This window comes from Thamnophis elegans, chromosome 13, assembly GCF_009769535.1.
Source record: "Thamnophis elegans isolate rThaEle1 chromosome 13, rThaEle1.pri, whole genome shotgun sequence".
Lineage (NCBI taxonomy): Eukaryota > Metazoa > Chordata > Lepidosauria > Squamata > Colubridae > Thamnophis > Thamnophis elegans.
In genome coordinates this window covers 19,235,872-19,256,994 of record NC_045553.1, presented here as the reverse complement: position 1 = coordinate 19,256,994, position 21,123 = coordinate 19,235,872, and the positions used below count along the sequence as shown (strand labels likewise).

At 44.6% G+C, this 21,123-nt stretch overlaps 1 protein-coding gene across 2 annotated transcripts in view; it reads left to right on the top strand.

Moving 5' to 3' along the window:
* The window catches only part of LOC116517054 (tetraspanin-15-like), a 65,683-nt gene that overhangs the window by 43,107 nt on the left and 1,453 nt on the right, over nucleotides 1-21,123 (top strand). The window contains exons 3-7 of one of the 2 annotated variants that reach the window (XM_032229821.1): nucleotides 8,859-8,933; nucleotides 12,698-12,793; nucleotides 14,852-14,965; nucleotides 18,238-18,291; nucleotides 20,388-20,504. In XM_032229821.1, the coding sequence (XP_032085712.1) occupies nucleotides 8,859-8,933; nucleotides 12,698-12,793; nucleotides 14,852-14,965; nucleotides 18,238-18,291; nucleotides 20,388-20,504 (456 nt within the window). The remainder of the gene's footprint in view (nucleotides 1-8,858; nucleotides 8,934-12,697; nucleotides 12,794-14,851; nucleotides 14,966-18,237; nucleotides 18,292-20,387; nucleotides 20,505-21,123) is intronic. The other variant, XM_032229823.1, reaches the window with a different exon arrangement.

The window sequence follows — 21,123 nt, the reverse complement described above, 5'->3', positions numbered from 1 at the left end:
TGCCAGGAGACAATGTAAGGGCTCAGCAACAGTGGATTTGTGTTTAAGATAGAAGCTATAGAAATTAAGAAGCCCGAGGAACTCCTGCAGCCTGTTTTGATTGCGAGGTGTAGGGGCGTCCTGGATTGCTTGAATCTTTTTGGTGGTTGGGTGAATCCCAGAGCTGTCGATTAGGTACCATAAGAATTCAGCCCTTGGCACGTTAATTTGGCATTTTTCTTTTTTGAGATGGAGGCCTTTGTCTCTAATTCTGGTCAAAACAGTTCGTAAACATTTGAAAAGTTGCTCCTCATTTGCAGCCGATACCAAGATGTCATCGAAATAGGGGACGACTCCTGGAATCCCCTGCAAAAGCAATTCCATGATGCTTTGGAACAGTCTTGGAGTGATACAAACTCCAAATTGCAGGCGGTTTCATTTGAATGCCCCCCCCTGTGCGTCACAATGGTTTGGGCCTCTGCCGTAGCGCCATCTACAGGCAATTGTTGGTATGCCTGCATCATGTCCATTTTAGCGAATACTTTCCCGGGGCCTAAAGAATGTAATAAATGCTGTACAATGGGTATAGGGTAAGCGCTTTGTTGCAACACTTCATTGATTATCCATTTGTAGTCTGCGCAGATGCGGACAGACCCGTCAGAATTGACAGGTGTCACTATAGGGGTCTCCCAGAGTGCGTGATCAACCGGCTCTAGGATTCCCTGGCCTACGAGCTTGTCAATTTCCCAATCAATTTTGGGGCGGAGAACGAAAGGTACTCTCCTGGGTTTTAGCCTTGTGGGGGCTATATTGGGTCCAAATTAAAAGATTTGAGTCCCCACATACTTAACCAGACCGGTGCTGAAGACGTCCTAGAACTCCTTAAAAATTACTTCGGCGCTCCTGTTTTTCAAGGCATTGATACCGGTCACTTCTAGGCCCAGGGCTTCGAACCAGTCCAGCCTCAGGAGGCTCTGCAGGTCACCTTTGACCACTGTCATTGGGAGCTGGCTGCTGTAGTTTTTGAATTGCACCCAGAAGGTGTCTTGGCCTACGATGGGGACTCGGTTCCCTTGGTAATAGCAAAGGCAGATGTCAGGGCTGCATAGATGCTGCTTCTTTAGGCTAGGGATACCCCGCTTGAGTGTAGACCATGGCATGATGGTCAGTGATGACCCCGGGTCGATCTCCATTTCGCATGGAGAGCCCTCGATGAGGACTGTGACCTTCAGCTTTTTTGGCCACCTAGTGCGGACTTTGCCGATTGAGGTGTGGTAGATGACTCTGGTGTCGCCCTCTGAGCGCCCTGGTGGCTGCTGCCATGCCCCTTGGTTGGGCTTCTGCTGGTGGTTAGGTCAGCTTCTGGGTTGCCATGTCGTCGTGCAGTGCTCGCTTCTGCAAACCTTGGCAATGTGCCCCTTTCATTCGCAGCGCTGGCAGATAGCTTCACGGAAACGGGAAACGGGGGTCAAATTTGCACGCAGGCTTGGCGTGGCTACTGCGCATGCAGCAGCTGTCATCGTTGTCTTCTGAGCTCTCGGCCTTTGCAGCCTCGCGATATATGCGTGCTCTCTTTCGCCCGTCTTGTGGAGTGCTTTGGCGCTGCAGGGTTTCTGTAGACTTAACAGCCAATTCGGATGCCCTGGCTTCATCCAAGGCGATCTGTAGAGTGAGGTTAGACCTCCTCCTCTGTAAATTAATGTCCTGCACACCGCATATGATGTAGTGTAGTATAGGTTCATCTAGGTCTTGGAACTCCTTAGTACCGCAACATACTCGTTGATCGATTCGCCTTCCTTCTGATTATGAATATTAAATTCATGCTGGCAGATGTGCTTTGACGGCTTGGGAGTGTAGTGTGTCTTCAGTGTCTGTTGGAGCATTGACCAAGCAACCGATTGTAGCGGCATTGGCTCAGAGAGGTCTTTGGCTGTTTTGAACACTTCCTGTCCACAGTAACCGAGGAATATGTTCTTGCGTCCTTCAGAAAGGCCCATAAGGTCATTGGCTTCGAGGAAGCAGTCGAACTTCAGCATATAGGAGTCCCAGTGCTCAGTGACTCGGTCGTATGGAGTTGGTTGGGTGTGCATGGCCATTTTGTGTTCTGAGGCCGTTTTGAGTTTATCACTCAAAAATGGCTGCTCAAAGCTGCGCTGAACTCCGGGCTGGATTTACTTGCTGGATTGTTACGCTCTTTTTGGTTTGCCTGGTTGCTTTCCAATCCCATCCTCATTGCCAGTTAAAGGCAACAACAGCTCTTTATTGTAACAGAACAAGTATGTACAACGCAGCGAAGGTTCAGTCTGACAGCAGCCCTTTTATAGGGAGTTGTCAGACCCTTCAACCAATGAGATTAAACTTCTGTTCCTGCTGGAACAGAGGACCTTGGTGGAAACCATTATAACAGTTGCTAGTATCTAATAGAAAGCAGTGGAGGATGACATGGCTGTCCCTGCGTTCACAGCTTTATGCAAAGAAAGCACTTCTCTTTTACTCTCTCCTGTGGTGGGTGCTTTCCTTCAGCTCCATAGAAGTGTTGCCGGCTCCCAAGGAGTGATGGAAGCGCCAGGGGCATTTGAGGCTGAAAGGACACCACCCTGGCTCTCAGCTTGACTCTCCTGAAAGCTCGGGAGGCCAGCTGCCAGCTACATTTTTTCCTTTCCTTTGGTGCAGCTTCCCATCTCTCCCCTTCTCTTTTTTCTCTGAAGGGCAGCCCAGCTCTGCCTCCAAACAACTCACGTCCAGGCAAGAGATCAAAGGGAGACTCCTTGCATCAAGGTTTTTCTTTCGGGTTGCCTCTTCATGGTAAGCCTGCCAGGAGCTCTTTTTCCCAGTCCAAAGCAGCACATGAATCCCTGGGCAGGGTGGCTCCTAGGTCAGGTGCCTAGTCTTGCGAGGAAGGCCTTCTGCAGAAGCAAAGCATGGGAGGGGGCCCTTCCCTCTTGCCTTGGGGAAGGCAGCCCTGGTCCTGCCCATCTCCACTCACAGGGGAGCAAAGAGGAAGTGGAAAGCCAAGGCTGTACTGAGGGCAGTGAAATATCTTTAATGAAAGCTTTGAAGTTTCTCTAGATAAATAAAAGAAACAAAAAAATGATGGATCGTAGATTGCAGAAATAAAACAAAAAAAAGTAGAAAAACAGAATTTGAAAAATAATAGGGAGGACATCTACAACAGAGTTAAAATATTTTTTGAAAACTCATCAGTTTGAACAGATGTTTCTGGGGAAATAAATAAAAACAACATAAAGAAATTATCTGAAGATATTTGTGATAAGAAAGAAAGCAAAGCAGAGAAGAAAAATCCTTCCCCAAACGATGTGGCATTAAAGAAAGTGGGAGAATTTCTGATTGGGTATTTTAAAGGAAAACTAGGAGTCTGAAAATTCACCTCAGGCCTTTTGGGGATGCGGTGAAGTCTGTCAAGCAGCCTGCCAAATCTCTCTGCAGAAGGATTTTGCCCCAAGTTCAGTTCAGTCCTCACAGAGGGAATGCCTTGCTTTATGGCAGCAAAGGTGCAATCCAAGGAAAGTTATAAAATAAGGACTGCCTAATTTTAATCCTGAGAACATTGGAAGAAGAAAGATGCAGTTTGTGAAAGTGTTGTGAAAGGCAAAAAAAAATCACATCCCATGTTGCTCGTGGAAATAAGAAATATGAAAAAGCAAAAACTGTAACTGTTCATGGTGATCTCAAGTTAAATAGAACATTTGGGATACAGTCCTGAAACAGTCATGTACAAAAAGTGAAAGACTTAACAAAATGCAAATTTATTTTAATGTAGCTAAAGTTATGCAGAGGTTCCTACCTCTGTGGCTGAGTTCACAGTGCAAACCCTTTCCACTGCTTGATTGTTCTTGCTGTCAGGAAGTTTCTCCTTAGTTCTAGGTTCCTTCTTTCCTTGGTTAGTTTCCATCTGTTGCTTCTTGTCCTACCTTCTGGTGCTTTGGCGAACAGGCTGACTCCCTCTTCTTTGCAGCAGCCTCTCAAATATTGTTAACATCATAAATAAGTTAAATATTGTAAATAGTTGCAATAACATTCCACTCAGGAAAATAGGAAGTATGTAATATTGCAGCAGCTTATATACACACTTTTAAATTTAATAAGTTATTAAAAGTGATTCATTGTAGTAATCTAGAAGCCTAAATGTAGGAGAAGAATGGCAGAGCCTGGGAAGGAGGAGCCAACATCGTGATGTCACAATATGCAGTCTCGATACTCCGAGACCGCCGTTGGCACTTTTGCCACTGGATGGTCCATTGAGACCTAAACCATCCCGTAGAGATGGTGATCAGGAAGACGAAGCCTTGCTGGTCTCACGCAAAGTCCCTGATCGACCCAAGGGAAGCGCTTCAAGCTGGCGGTAAACAAGCAGCCCCCAGGCTGATGAAGTTGGGACAGCTCCCGAAGGAAGTAAGTGAAAAGAGAAAGTGAGTCCATCTGGTGAGGTTTTATTTCTATTTTGTGAAAGACTGCCCAAAGAATGTTTTTTTAAAGCCAAATTAGATCTTTAAGCAAAAGAATTGAGCAGCAAAATTAACTCATATTGGATTGCTTTGGAAAGTTTTTTTTCTTTGTAACTATTCTTTGTGGATTGAGGTGCTCGCAACGTTTCTTATTTCTCCTCTTAAAGTGAATGGATTGATTTTTTTTCCTGCTTTTTGTTGCTTTATTTCTTGACTTCTGGATTAAAACCTTCCTTCTTATTTTAACAATTCTTCCTATTACTTGTTATTAAAAGAAATCTGTTTCTTATAAGCCAGAGATAAATATTATAAAGTGAAAAGTAGCAACACTGCCACTCGGAGGTCAGAGGCTGGAGTTTTTGAAACAACATATCTCTTCTCTTTCCTTCTTTGATTTCACTGACTTTGCAGCTGAAGGGTTTGCAACTTGTTTACAGAAACTGATAAAGAGCCAAGGGCATGAGTTGTTTTCACAGGTTCCTTTGAGAACTATTTTGGCAGGGGAAAGAAAGGGGAAAAAACAGAACCATTCTCCTTTGAAGAGCATAAAAGAACTTGTGTTCAAGTCAACTTAAATAAAAAAAATAAAAGAGGCCTGGAAGGCTAGAGTGGCAGTGGCTATTAGTTTTTTTCCCCTTTCTTTTTTGGAAACATGGATCAATATTCAGATGAGGAAACCTTAAAATTCCAAAATATCTTAGCTGGAATTCAAAATCTCTTGGAAGGATATGGGAGAATTGAGAAGAAGTTGGAAAGACTAATCTTCCTCGCAGCAAAAGATGATGGGGTTAGAGCCCCAAAAATTAAAGGGGAGAATGAAGATATAGAAGATAAAGACAAGACAATAGATTTAGATTTAGATTTAGATTGCTTTTATTTATAGGCCGCCCTTTTCCCTGAGGGGACTCAGGGCGGCTTACAACCTATAGGGAGGGGATACACGTAATGACATATACAGACAATACACAATTAAAAATAGAAGCAACATTCATTCATCATTCGGGTGGGGACGGATCCCAATCTTTAACCCCAGGCCTGGCGGGATAGCCAGATCTTAAGGGCTGTGTGGAAGGTCTGGAGGGTGGTGAGGGTACGAATCTTCACGGGGAGGTCGTTCCAAAGGGTCGGAGCTACTACTGAAAAGGCTCTCCTCCGCGTAGTTGCCAGTCGGCACTGGCTGGCAGATGGAACTCGGAGGAGGCCTAATCTGTGTGATCTAATCAGTCGCGAGGAGGTAATTGGCAGGAGGCGGTCTCTCAAGTACCCAGATCCACTACCATGAAGGGCTTTATGGGTGGTAAGTAGCACCTTGAAGCGCACCCGGAGATCAACAGGTAGCCAGCGCAGCTCGCGGAGGATAGGTGTTATATGGGCGAACCGAGGAGCACCCACAATCACTTGCGCGGCCGCATTCTGGACTAGCTGAAGTCGCCGGATGCTCTTCAAGGGCAGCCCCATGTAGAGCACGTTGCAGTATTCCAGCCTAGAGGTCACAAGGGCACGAGTGACTGTTGTGAGAGCCTCCCGGTTCAGGTAGGGTCGCAACTGGCGCACCAGGCGAACCTGGGCAAATGCCCCCCTGGTCACAGCCGACAGATGGTTATCGAAAGTCAGCTGTGGGTCCAGGAGGACTCCCAAGTTGCGAACCCTGTCTGAGGGGTATAATATTTGGCCCCCCCAGCCTGAGTGATGGAACACTAGCCAAATTATTGGGAGGGAAACACAACAGCCACTCGGTCTTCTCTGGGTTGAGTACAAGCTTGTTAGTCCTCATCCAGTCCCTAACGGCTTCAAGACCCCGGTTCATCACGTCCACCGCTTCACTGAGTTGGCACGGGGCGGACAAATACAACTGCGTATCGTCCGCGTATTGGTGGTATCTTATCCCGTGCCTCCGAATGATCTCGCCCAATGGTTTCATGTAGATGTTAAATAGTAGGGGGGACAGGACCGACCCCTGCGGCACCCCATATGTTAGGGGCCTAGGGGTCGATCTCTGCCCCCCAATCAACACCGACTGCGACCTGTCTGAGAGGTAGGAGGAGAACCACTGCAAAACAGTGCCTCCCACCCCCACCTCCCGCAGTCGTCGCAGAAGGATACCATGGTCGATGGTATCGAAAGCCGCCGAGAGGTCAAGGAGAACCAAGATGGAGGCATGGCCTCCATCCCTGGCTCTCCAGAGATCATCGGTCAATGCGACCAAAGCGGTTTCTGTGCTGTAACCAGGCCTGAAGCCGGACTGGAATGGGTCAAGGTAACTGATGAATTTATTAATGAAGCAAATGTGGGTGAAAGTGGAAAGAAGGGGATATGGAAAAGGGAATTTGATGAATTGGAGTTCTACCACAAATTCCAAGATACAGAAGAAAAAAAATGGTGATGATGGACTTAAGAAGAGAATGTTTTTCAGAAGCAATATTGACAACCAAAGACAAACTCATTTTAGTAGTAGTTGGAGGGCAACGAGATTACCTGAGAGATCCTTCAAGCAACAAAGTGCGGAGAGAAGTCTATAAAAACCTTATAAAGGAGATAAAAAGAAGACTGACACCACCATTGGCAAGAGAGATAAGATAGTTTTGTTACTGGAAAGATACAGATTGACAATGAAAGTTGATAATAAAAAATTAATTGATTTTGGTGATCAATAAGTAGGAATTTAGTAACTTAGATTGTTTTAGATTGCTATTAAATGTTTATTCATTAACAAATAATTAGCTATAATAACAATAATGAAATGATAATGAATACAGCTTAGTCATATATACATGTACTAAGAAATTCCAGATAGCCTATGCTTAAGATCAGGAATGATTTAAATTGTTTAAAGTTAGTTTAGCAAGGAGGAGCTAGGTTCAATGTAAAGATGTTATTAATTTCTTATTCTTTTTTTTTCAATATATCTTAGACTGTGTTTGTTAAAAAACTATGCCGTGTATGGATTCTGGGAAGTCAGGGGGGGGGAGGTTGTGGGGGGTTGTGGGGGAGGGTGGGGGGGAGGGATATATATCAGGTTAGATGAGATATGTTAGATTTCAATGTAATTTGACTCCACATGTATACTGTTTTTTTTCCTTTATTTTATATTCTCATTACAATTATTATTACTACTTTTTCTTTAAAAATAGGATAGGCTAAGCTTATTGACATGTAGCGGAAATACACCAAGGAGAGGAAGAGTGGGAAAGAAGAAAGATGGGAAGAGAACGATAGGAGAGAGGGTAAGGGGGGAAGATGAGAAGGATAAGGAGGAGTGGATTGTAGAGAGAGGAGCAGCAGAAAGGGAGGGAAAGTAGAGTAGAAAAGGATGATGGAGGGAAGATAGAAAGTTGGAGGATGGTAGAAGAAAGAGGTGTATGGAGAGCAGAAGAGCTATAATGGGTTTCTATTTTGGGGGGGCATTGTTGACAAGAGGAACTGATGTAATTATTATTTAATACTATATGATATGGGCTATGCATAGTATTCATGTGAGTATGTGTTATGAAAATGAAAATGGAAATAAAAATTTAAACAAAAAAAAAGAAATCATAAAGATGTAATGTTATTGGAGGATTTTTAGAAATAGCTAATGAATGCCATTATGTGGTTGTGTCTTTAAGTATGAATGATTTGAGGTTAAAGCATGTTCATATAATTGTAGTCAAATAAGAATTGTGGTACATTGATAGTAAGATATGCAAAGATTTTTGATTTAAAGTATATAATCTAATATGAACTATAAGTAATGACTGTGGAAGAAATGCACGAAAGTTATCTGTAACCAATCGACACGCTTTCTACAAGATGTAATGAAGGATGATTCTTTCTTTGTGTTTTTGTTCAATTAAAATAAAATAAAAAACTTAAAAAAGAATGGCAGAGCCTGAGGGGGGGATGAAGCCAGAAACAAAAGTAAGTCCAACCCCTCTGAGTGCTGTTGACCCTTATCTAATTGTATCGGCCATTGGTTGAGAAGATTTCTGTGCATGGGCTTTAGCGACAAATCAGTTTAATTGAATCTTCATGTGTGGACCTGGTCTTTCAAGCCTGACATTAAAGCACATGTTTTTTGGGGGTCGGGGGGTTGATTTCTGTTTCATACATGTTCTTCCATTTCAAGACCATTTGTCTGAAAGTTTATGGAGTCCACTTCTCAAAGGGAAAAAAGAAGAAATCCTCTGAATCCAGCAGCTGATGCTCTTAAACTAGGTGAAATTATCAAAAAGGCTTTGCCCTACATTTTTTCTGCAGCACCTCCCACTCATTGGATGGAGAAAAAAGTTCTTTCTTTATCTTGCTTGCATTTTAGGAAGGTGACCAACATTGTTCTACCTAATGATCCAGCATTGCTAAAAAATGAGCACACACGTTCCTGTTTTAATGACCCTTGGTTTCTCTGCCCCCCCCCCTTTTGTCTCTTTTGCCTAGTTCTTCTGGGTCCTCCTGGCCATCTTCATCGTTGAGTTGCTGCTATTAATGGTGGAAATTATATTCGAGAAGCAGGTAAGCTCTGTATGTCAGTCCCTCCCATGACTGGAGACTCTTTGCCCATGAGAGCTTATGAATTGGAAAGAGGGAGGAATCATTCATTCTTTGCATCTGCCTTTACACAAAAGGGAAAAAACAGTTCAACGGCAACAAAACCATAAAAGACATATCAGGAATACAAGTCAAAAGAGGCAGGAAAATGATAAGAGAATACTTCTCTTATCTCTTATCGGTACTTCTCGTTAAGAGCTGAGGTGGTGCAGTGGTTAGGGTGCAGTACTGCAGGCCACTTCAGCTGACTGTTATCTGCAGTTCAGTGGTTCTAATCTTACCGGCTCAAGGTTGACTCAACCTTCCATCCTTCCGAGATGGGTGAAATGAGGACCCAGACTGTGGGGGCAATTTGCTGACTCTGTAAACCACTTAGAGAGGGCTGAAAGCCCTATGAAGCGGTATATAAATCTAACTGCTATTGCTATTGCTATTGCTATTCTCCATTCTAGATGAGTTCAAATTGCCAGGACCAGATGGATTACATCCCAGAATCCTGAAGGAGCTGGCAGATGTGATCTCTGAACCACTGAACCATATATTTCAAAGATAGGTTGGACTTGTGTAAACACGAATGCAAAAAATGAGTTAAACAGTTCTGCTTTCTCCTGGTTGCCTGTCACTCTCTTGCCACTTTCTCCCACTAATGGATCAATCATTTCCTTGACTTTTTTCTTGTTTTTTATATGTTGAAAGAGGCTCTCTTTTTCAGTTATGTTTGACCTTTGTTGCAAGCATTAGTTCATTTTGAGCCTTAGCTTTCCTCACTTCACCTTTGGAGGCTTGGGCTATTTGATGATATTCTGCTTTAGTTATGTGCCCTCTTTCCACTTTGTCCTTTTTGTCTTTCAATTTATCAGATAGTTCTTTATGCAGCCACGCTGGCTTCTTTTGAGAGCTGTTATTTTTCTTTTACATTAGCATTGTGCTAGACTGGGCTTTTATAATCTCACTTTTCAAAATTTCCCAAGTGTCTTGAGTTGTTTTCCCCTTGAAGATTCTCATCCATGGAATACTTCCAGAATTATCTCTAAGTTTATTGAAATTAGTTCTCTTAAATTCCAACACTTTAGTTTGACTTTGTTCTATTGCTTGTGCTTGTATAATGTTGCATTGCAATATTGCACGATCCCCCCCCCTTAAATAAAAGGTTCCTGTAGTTTCAACATCTATCATTTCACCAAGGTCCCTTCCAACTCTATTACTGTTACTGGTATCTCTGTTAGTGAGAATTAAATCCAATAGGACTGATACCCTAGTTTCTTTCTCTACTTTTTGGGAGACAAAGTTGTCTGCTAGGTTTGTCAGGAATCTGTTTGACCATCCACTTGGTTCAGAGTTTGTCTCCCAGTTGGTGTCAGGGTAGTTAAACATTACTATTGTGATGTGCTTCCTACATACCTTAGTTAACTAGCAAAAAGTTCATCTATTTCCTCTGGTTGAGTGGCCTAATATACATCTATGGCAATGTCATTTTCCCCCTTTTATGCATTGACCCAAATGCATTCAAGATATTTTTCATCATTGTTGTGCTCTATTTCTGTAGTTTTTTTCCCCTCTTATATATAATGCAATTCCATCTCCTCTTTTATTTGGTCTGTTTCTTTTAAATAATTTAAATCCCTCTAACTGTAAGCTCCATTTGTAGATTTCATCCCACTAAGTTTCCATAATGGCAACACTATTTGCCCTCATTTATTTGAATTTTTAATTCACCCTGTTCATTCCTCATACTATGTGCATTGGTGTGAAGATATTTGAGTCCTGGCTCTGCATTTACTTTCTGCAGAACTTGTGCTTGTCCCCTGCTTCCTTACCACCTGTTTGATTAGTGCAAATGGTATGGCACTCCCTTTTAAAAGCTTGATTTTGCTTGACAGCAAGGTTGATATTCTTACCTGCACAAATATCTATGTTACATGCATTGATAACCCTATTTACTTTAGATTACTGGGGACAAAAATGTTCTGTATCAATTTTTGTCCCCATTGTTTAGTTTAAAGGCTTCTGCTTCTTTCCCCCAAATATTGCCCTCTGATGGGAGCTATAACTATTTCAGGGTGTCTAGCAGGTTCTAGAAATTTCTGTAGGTGTTCTGCATCTTCTTAGAGATTCCTTATCTGTGGTTTCCTGAGGTTTGATAAACTCCTCTTCCTCTTCTTTTTTTCTGGCAGTCAGGTTTGACTTGCCTCTCCCTGTCCTGGACTGACCTCCAGCTGTGAGCTATGGGGAAATTACCCAGCCTGACATCCAGTCACTCTAGACCAGTAGTTCCCAAACTTGGCAACTTTAAGACTTGTGGACTTCAACTCCCAGGGTTCTCCAGCCAGAAGAGCTAGCTGGAGAATTCTGGGAGTTGAAGTCCACAAGTCTTAAAGTTGCCAAGTTTGGGAACCACTGCTCTAGACCCTTCCTTTGACCCTCCTAACTTGGGCTGGTTTTGCAGATGTTGTTGTTTTCCTGACTTTCTAGCTGCCTAGTCTTTGTAGCGAATTTGGTATCTCTGTCTTTGGCTGGCCTGGGTAAGACCTTCATCAGCTGCCACCCAATTCTGCCATTTTTGGGGGTGGCCAGGTTCTGCCACACTCCTCAGCCCTGTCTGAATTGTGGCTGCCCACTGCCCCCTGCAACCCACAAACTGATTTCTTTTTTAGCTTTCCTGCTTTCCTTCTTTCTCCCCTGCCACCTTTTTGTTTTTTCCTGCATTCCCCCATATAAATACACTGTCTCTCTTAACGCTCATGCACACACAGACATACCCTCAAACATACACAGGCAGCAGTCCCTCCCCCTTTCTTAGCAGGAGCAGAAGCCCGGCCCCAATCCGCCTCACAGTCTCCGGTGGAGGGGCTAGGCCTGAGCGCTGCAGGGCTCCTGCTGCAGGAGGGATCTCACCCGTCTTCCCTCCCACTTTTGGTCCCGTTGGCCTATGGAGCCCACACATACAGGTCCCAACTATGTCTCAGCCCTGTGGGGACACTGACCTGCTCTTCATCCTCATGCCGCTGGTGAGAAGAAGGAAGGATACGGGTGGAATTCCAGGAGTGCCAAATAGTGTCAGGACCTGACATTTCGGCTCATTCTTTTGCCCTGAACCTGCCTGAAGCGGAGGCCTCTGGACAGGAGGTCTTGGGCGGACTCTTTGGGGCCCCTTTCTGCTCAGGAGAGAAGGAGCCCCGTTCTGAGTCTGGCCAGAGCCCCGGATGGAGGGGGAAGCTGCATTTCTCCCTAACTACCACCTCCCATTTTGCTGAAACCCTGTTCAGAGTGGCTGCAGCAGAGGCCACCGCAACCCCTGAGCTTAATCCTTTCACCGGAGGTCTTCCCTGCTTCCTGCTGGGCTCTCTCCCCTCCCTTGCTCCTCAGCACACAGACTCAAAGCTGGTCTGGGGCAGGAAGGGACCCGATTCCCCCAGTGGGTTCTGGTCACTATGTGGCCCTCTATGAAAGAGTCAAGCAGATGACTTTACCCTCACAATAATTACTGACGATCTTTGGTGCTTCCAACCCTGTGATTCTGTGACTCTGTGATGCTAGAATTTCAACAGAAACAAACCAGGACAGTGTCAGAAGATCTTCCTTGAGAAGTAAATGGTGCTTCTAATTATTTAGCCCATGCTGTCCACAAAGATGAAGGCTGCTGGCCTTGCAAATGACCTCCAACCTGCGTGACCTCTTCAGGGGTCTGAGGAAGACTCCTCTCATGCCTGGGGCTCTCTTTCTTGCAGATGAATGCCGTGTTCCATTCCAGCATTCAGGATGGAATTAGACACTATTATGACGACTTGGATTTCAAAAATATTTTGGACTATGTTCAGCAAAAGGTAACGCTATATTTTTGGCTCAACTGTGAATTTGTTATAACAAAAATGTTCATGGAGAAAGGTTAGATGGCTAGACTGATCCAGAATGTCTTATTCTGCTAAAGAATCCATGTGCAATCTGGGATAGATTCTCCCATTCTGGCACTGATAATGTTACCTTGTTTGGGCAATGAAAGATCTGCTGGAAGTCAACCAAGCCCAGAGAGCACCAGGAATCCCTCATTTCAACCCTGAGATAAAAATATTCCCCTTTGTTGGATTCTCTCATTCATCTGGGACTCTGGGTGGCAAACAGGAGAATTTCCTCAGCTGGTAACACCAAAGATGAAGGGCAAAACAGAATTCTTGGGGAATAACCTCTGAACTGAGGAATATCCCCAGGACTCCCCATAGTTCTTCAGGGACCTTTGCTTCTCATAGCAGACGCTGCAGGAGAACCATGTTGGTCCATAATAGACAAAAATCAGGAGGACCTTTTTAGTCTACCAGGTTTTATTAAAAGGCATAAATACCTTTGTGATGCTTGATGCATCTAACAAAATGAGCTGTACTTCACAAAGTTTATGCATTTTATTATTTATTTTAGTTTAGTTTTCATTTTTTATATTTTTTTATTCAAGAGTTAAACTACAAATTCACAAAAAACAACCAAAAACTGAACAAAACTAAGGACAAAAACAAAAATAAGTGCATTAATTTAAAAAAGAACATATACATATATTGCCCCCCCTTAATTGAATACTGCTAAACATATTACAGCATTAGTACTTCCCCCCCCTTTCCAAAACAGGCCTACAATATATAAGCGTCTACAACTCTATTTACCCAAACAATTTGACCTATTAACAGTTAACAGGAAAGCCCAACAACAAAAACTTACTTCAAAACCTCTGTTAACAATCCATGAATATGCTTTACTCACAGAAAGTCTGCAATAGCTTCAGTTTCATTTTCAACCTTAACCATTACGGTCATTGTCTCTGGTCTGTCCAGGATCAAATATACTTGATTGATTCCTAATAATAAAACTTTTCCTTAAAATTATAACTAAGCTCTTTCCATATCCATGGTCCAGGAGCCATTGTAGTTCATCATACTTATAAGTAACTGCTGGCAGTTGGCCATAAGTTGAGGCCACAGTCCGAGCTGTAACAATCAGTTTTTAGCTAGCAGCTACACATCAGTTTCACCCAAATTGACTTCTTTCCTTGCAAAATGTAAATTCCTCACTTTCCCAATCTAATAAGGTGCTGGGTGACAAAAGAAAAAATTTGACTGATCTGCAGAGACACTGATGGGTAGAAAGTGCAAGTGTTCTTTCTTAGTCCAGAGTGCTTGTGTCCTTGTCTGGGTTTTTATCTCCGTTATGGCTTTTTTGAAGAAAACTCCTGCTAGAAATGTTCCCTATTTGACAGTGGCCAGCAGGGAAGTTTGAATTTGAAGAGGAATGAACAAAAGATTCACCTTCTGCCATGGGTTCAATAGGAATTGCTGTGGCTGTTCAGGTGTATTCTGCCACTTTGCTATTTCACCCAACTCCCAGAGGGAGGTGACTTTTGAGTGATCTTGCCAAAATCTCAACTAGACTGCTCTGGCCTCTGACAAACTTTTGCCCAAAACAAATTCATTCCAGTCTGCTGATGGTTCTGTTGAAAGTGGCCTCCCATTTCTGTCCCTTGGTATTTCAGCAGGAAAATGTGAAAGGTTCAGCCATTGGAAGATCCTGTTCCACTCACTAACCCTTGACTCATTAGAAGAACCCCGGGGAGCAGCCCAGACATTTATAGGATAGAAGGAAGCATTGCCTGTCAAGCAGAGATGAGCATGGTTCCCTCTTTCCCTGGCCCAAGCAGCCGTGGCTGGAGCCCATGTTTTCCTTCAGTTTCACTAAGTGGCCATAGATCTCTTCAGAGAAATAGCCTCACGTGCTTAGAGCAGCCCAGTCTCTTGGAAGGCTACGAAGGCCTCTGTCCTGGAACATCCTGGAATTGCCCTATCATTTTACTTTTTATGATTGAAGAGGAAGTGTTGCACTCAGCTCTCCACTTTGCCTTGTAGTTTTCCTGCTGCGGAGGTGATGAATTCAGGGATTGGCATTTGAATCCATACCACTCATGCAACGGCAGTGGCCCTCTGGCCTGTGGGGTGCCCTATACCTGCTGCATCAGGAAGGTGAGGGGGAAGAGGCTTGCAAGGGGGTCTTCCAGAAGGGAGGAGGGTGGCTTGAGGCACCATGCACTGGTATCCCTTTGGGCTGCTTCATGGCAGGGCCACCGTCTCCTTCTGTTCCAAGGGCAGCAGGTTTTTTGACATGCTTCTTTTCAGGCCACACCTTAGGTTCAGTTACCACAGGCTCCCTCCCCGAGTGCACCTTCCACAGACACAGAAGTTCAGCTTTTACTGGAAGAGTTTAAAGGACATAGATCTGTAAGGTGCCCAGGTTTAGAGAAGGCTGGATTTTGAATCCTGCAAAAGAAAGTGCTTATTTGTGTTGCAGCTAGCAAAAATGCCAATGCCATCCCAGACTGCATCAACAGAGAGGTAGCATCAAGGTCAGGGGAAGTGCACTAGTGTGGGCACACTTGGAAAACTGATTTCAGTTCTGTACAATGATACAAAAAAGATGCTGAAATTCTAGAAAGAATGCAGAGAGGGGCAACAAAGTTGATTAGAAGGCTGCAGGCTAAATTGTAGGATGAACAGTTAAGAGCTTAGAGAAGAGATGGAGTAGGGGTGGCATGTTAGCTGCCTTGAAGAGCCGAGGTGGCGCAGTGGTTAGGGTGCAGTACTGCAGGCCACTTCAGCTGACTGTTATCTGCAGTTCAGCGGTTCTAATCTCACCGCCTCAAGGTTGACTCAGCCTTCCATCCTTCCGAGGTGGGTGAAATGAGGACCCAGATTGTTGGGGGCGATATGCTGACTCTGTAAACGGCTTAGAGAGGGCTGAAAGCCCTATGAAGCGGTATATAAGTCTTAACTGCTATTGCTATTGCTATTGAAGGGCTGCTACAGAGATGAGGGGAGAAGATGTGTCGTGTCTCTAAACTTCTAAAATGTTGCAGTTTTTTCTTCTGTGGTTGTTGGCTCTTTTGGTCTGCTTAGGATGCTTTGAAGGGCTTCAGTTCAGTGGTGGGATTCAACATTTTTTGCTACTGGTTCTGTGGGCGTGGCTTGATGGGTGTGGCATGGCTTGGTGGGCATGGCATGGACATGGCTTGGGCGTGGCAGGGGAAGGATACTGCAAAATCCTCATTTCCTCCTGATCAGCTGGGACTTGGGAGGCAGAGAATAGATTGGGGTGGGGCCAGCCAGAGGTGGTGTTTACCAGTTCTCCGAACTACTCAAAATTTCTGCTACCGGTTCTTCAGAACTGGTCAGAACCTGCTGAATTCCACCTCTGCTTCCATTGGCTTGTGTGCTATGCTGATTCCATGTGGTTGTAGGAGTCTGTAGGTAGTTTCTGAAATATTCCTGATTTATGGCAATGTAATTTATTTTAGGGTTTGTGTTAATTGTGCTGTATTTGGTCGAGTGGTCAGGGACTTAACCATGGAACATGTTGTACAGGTGCTCAATTTCCTTTTTCTGCTGTTCCAGTTGCTGCAGTGTGTTTGGGCTCATCTAAATAAAGTTCTTAAGCAGCTTCTCTTGTGGGAAGTTAGGTCGTTGCTTTGGTAGTGGAGCACCTGGTTAGTATGGGTGGTTTTTCTGTAGACTTGCATTTCTAGTTTAACATTGTGGTCTCTGCTGATCAGGATGTCCAGGAAGTTGTTGTTTCCTTCCTTTATAGTAAACTGGATTCCTTTAAAAATGTTATTGATGGTTCTCTTGGTGTTCTTTAATTGGTCCTTTTTTCTTATGGTGAAGGGGTCATCTACATATCTAATCCATATTTTTTTGTGGAAGTACTATGGCTTCTAGCCATTGCATGATGACCTCTGCTATAAGTCCTGAAAGTGACAATCCCATAGGTGTCCCTTTAATTTGTTTGTAAATATGTCCCTCAAATTGGAAGTATATAGTTAAGCAGGGATCCATAATCCTGAATGTTTCAATCTTTGTATATTTGGTTAAGTCAGATGTGCTATGGAAAAATGCAGTCATGGATTCTTGGTCTGAAGTCAGAATCAGAATAGAGTTGGAAAGAACTTTGGAAGTCTTCTTGTCCAGCCTCCTGCTCAAGCAGGAGATCCCATATCATTTCAGACAAGTGACTGTCCAATCTCTTCTTAAAAACCTCCAATGACGAAGGACAACTTCCGAAGGCAAACTGTTCTACTGACTAATTGTCCTCACTGTTAGGAAGTTTCGCATTAGCTCCAGGTTGCTTCTGTCCTTGAATAGTTCCATTGTTTCTTGTCCTGCCCTCTGGTGGTTTGGAAAATAAGTTGACCCCCTCCTCTGTGGCAGCCTCTCAAATACTGGGAGTCTGCTATCACTCTCTCCCCCCCAAGTCCTTCTTTTCTCTAGACTGGCCATACTAGATGGCTTCTAGCAATTGTCTTGTTTGCTTCTAGGTGCTCACAACTTCTCCTCTTGCTTAGCTTCTTCAGGATTTTCACAGGTATTGATGTCAGGCTGGTCATCCAGTTGCCAATCCATCTGTTGGTTATATAGAACATCAGAGAGATGTTAGCAGGAAAGAGGGTTGAACCTTCAGCCCCACTGCCCATAATACTTGCAAGAGAATGATCAGCAAAACGAGGCAACTTATTCTTAATACAGCAAAGCACAATCCCCAAATGCGTATTTTGTCAAATTGAAAGTGCTAATCTGCAAAGCTCTGGTTGTGTTTTGAGCAAAATGAAATCTGCACCCATTTCTCTTAATAGGTCTGTTTTTGAAAATGGAAATATTGTTAATTTAGTTATGAATAGCAGTGTGCGATAGCAGTATGAGAGATGGGATAATGTATAGATTAACATTTCCATGAAATATTTAAAAATCAGATTTCATTTTGTCAGATTTGGAAATGGCATTTCTGTGAAGCCAATGACCTATTCTGAGGCTTAATAGAAGAAACCTGGTGGGTAACTGTAGGTGAAAAATGTTTCCACTCTGAAGTCTTTCATGCCAGACCGGCCACTAAAATTATCTTGGCCATCAGGAAGCAGGTAGGTGTTTTCAATCCCCCTTCTGGGGGGATTCAGCCCGGGAAACAGCAGAGCTCTTGGTGCAAGCGAGGGACCCGCTAGGCTTTCCTGAGGGCAGCTCTTATTTCAAGCAGTCAGAAGTGACTTCAGGACAGAGAAATCTTAGCAAAGCAAATGCAAGGCTGTGTTGTGAATATGGACGGATGGCTGTTTAGATGCAGAAGGCAGTTGTTCCGTGCGAGAACCACCAAAGGCAACCAAATGGCCGGCTTTACTCTTCTTCTTCCCGGTGTCTTAAATGTCACCACCTGAACTTTGCTACATTGGCTACCCTTCTTCTTGTCTTCACAGGCACCAGGAGAAGTCATCAACACTCTGTGTGGATACCGAACACTAAACCAAGAGGTAGCCAATTGACAGTCACCGGGCTGAGTTGAATGCCGAGCGGCAGCGGGGCAGGGAGGGAGATAAGTGGCTAAGAAGCATAGTGTAAACATAAACAAGCAAGCAAGCAAACAAACAGGAGCTTTGGGGTGTGTGTGTTGCTGCTGGATTCCCCGTGGAGGAGGGCTGCCCCAGCTTGGCCAGGCAACCTTCACTCACAGCAGCCCCTGTGGGTGGGAATCCCAAAGTCGAAGGGCCGAGAGACGGCGGCCCTCGGGCAAGATTCAGCCCAGTGGCGGGTCTTTTGAGCAGCCAACCCCCTGCAGAAGAGGCCTCACTCCCCCTGCCAAGTCCTCCTCCCTCTTGGCCCCATCCACGTCACAGGGTTGTCATTGTGGTGAAAATAGGAGGAGGAAAGAGTGTTGTATGCTCACTGCTTTGAGGGATACAAAATGCAATAAATAAACAAATAACAAATCTGCTTAATTTTTCATTTAACATCCAGCTCCAGATCACTCAGAAATAATTCAGTTAATAGTCCAATGCAAAAGTAAAATGTCATCCCTCTTTTATTAAGTGCCGTATTTCAATACGGGATGTGAGCAGCCTGACAGGCTAAACACATGTTCAGAGAAAGAAATGAAACTTGCAGCTGACTCTGCAATTGGCCTTTCTGACATGGTTTCCAATGAACCTCACAAGGGGAGAAGCCATTTTGGTGACTTTACAGAGATGGTCAGCAGAAGAACTAACCTAACTTGGCCTCGCTACAAACCCTTGCAGCGTTTCTATACCCCAAAACACAGAAGGCCTCCGGAATGCTTCCTAGCCACTTTCCACTGAAGTCACCCATCTTCTCTTCCGGGTAGCAAGCTACATCACCCTAGTGTGTGTGTGTTCTGCTCTTTTCCTCGCGAGTGCGCTACAGCGTGTGTGCGTGTGATGGGAGGCACGTGTGCCGTTGGAAGTTAGGCGTGCTTAATACAGATGGTCCTCGCTCAGAGATCCCAGTTGGGACCAGCAGCTCCATTGCCCGGCCCCACCACAGCCCCACTATAGACTCCAAGTGACCAGGGCTTCCGTCTCCGAGAAAGACTCTGCTTGTCACAAACCAGTTGTCAAAGGTACAATTGGCGATCACGTGACTGTCGATGCAAGGAGCAGTTACCTCTTCAACCCCATTAGAACTTCAAATGGTCACTGAATAAGGCGGTCGGTAAGCAGGAGTGACTGGTGCGCAGTGTGCCTGATGAGGTCATGTGACCAGAGGAGGGGACTTAGACTGGAGCAAGCCAACATCCTGAGCTGCTGCCTGGCTGCCTCTCCCCAGGAGACCTTGGAGCTGAATTTTTCAGTCCTGGGCAAACTGAAGAAGCATCTACTTTGGTTCCCAGAATTCTCCAACCAGCAGACCGAATTTGACTCTCTTCTGCTCAGACTTTTTAGAGTTGTCCTTGTGTTCAGCTACCCTGGACTCCTTTATTTTACATCTTTCCATCATTCTGCTAAATTGAAAAGAGTAAACAAGATTAGACCCATTTGGGAAATCTGCAGATTTCAGATGAACCTGATTAGGGGCAAGACTGCAGGCGAGAATGCCAGTGTATCTGGGCTCTTGGCTACAATCTTAGCGAGCGCCAGAGGAATTTGGGGCACACTCCTGGCCACTGCACCCCAAAGAAGAGACTGGGTCTTTAAAGCCATTCTGCTCAAAATGGCTGAGAGCAGATTCCCGTGAGAGTTGTGTGAATGGCCAGGCCAGGAGTCCTCTGGAAAAAGCCTCCTCGAATTATGTGGTGGATTCTCACAATGGCATGATCTGGTCACTGAATTGGCCCCTTAGCACTGCGTAAACTCACCAAGCAGCTCGGTTTACCCAACATACTTAGTCACATCCTCCGATAAAGATTAGCCTGGCCAACTACTAACTTGGTTGGTGTTATGGAAACCAGTATCTTGGGTAAATGTGGGGGCACCAGCTGGATCTCAGTCATTCTTTAAAGTTTCCATCAGTCAAAGGTAATAGCCAAATGTATGACTGGAGTTCTAAAGGCCAATGACTTGTGACGGGATGAGACACGGTCATGTCCTTAATCAGAGATTTATTCTTTTTGTAGCGACTAGAGCTGGTGAACACCATCCATGTTCGCGGTTGCATCCACGCAGTGAGCTTTTGGTTCAAAGACAATTTTGAAGCCACTCTGGCCATTGTTTGCTCTTTGCTCCTTCCTCAGGTAAAGACCCACTTTGTTCTCTGACTGTTGTTTGGGGGATCTTGTGTTTTTGCCCATGAAAAAGTGGCACAAAAGAGGTCTCTTTAGCACATCAGGAGGCTTTGCTGCAAGGGAAAGAGCCCAGAGTGTCCGTCCGCCCGCTGGGGGAAGATCCCAGCCCTGGGAATGGTGCTTGCAACCTTTCCATCATGGTGCCGATCTTGAGGTTTTTAAATGCTCCACAAGCCCCCACTTGTTCTAATAAGAAGGAATCAGGATCCATTACGCATCCAGAGTAGCTGCGTTTGTTGGCCCCAAAGTGAACCAGGATAATTGCTGTTTTCTCTCCAGTTGCCATCTTTCTCCTTTATTGGGATCCCTGGACAATCCGGTCCGGCTGGGGTTCCTGCAAAGGAAGCTGTAGGGACATTCAGAATAGGAACAAGCTGGGCAGATGCCAAATTTCTGTTGTTCCCCACAGTTTTCTTTCAGCAGTCGCATTTTTAAAGGATCCAGAGCTGGCATTCTTTCCTTATTTTGTTCATGCACACGCGGCCTGCAGGGTCGGCCCTGACGCCTCAGGCATATCAGGGCTGGAAGCGTTTGAAGAGCAGAAGGATTTTCACCTCACAGCCACCCA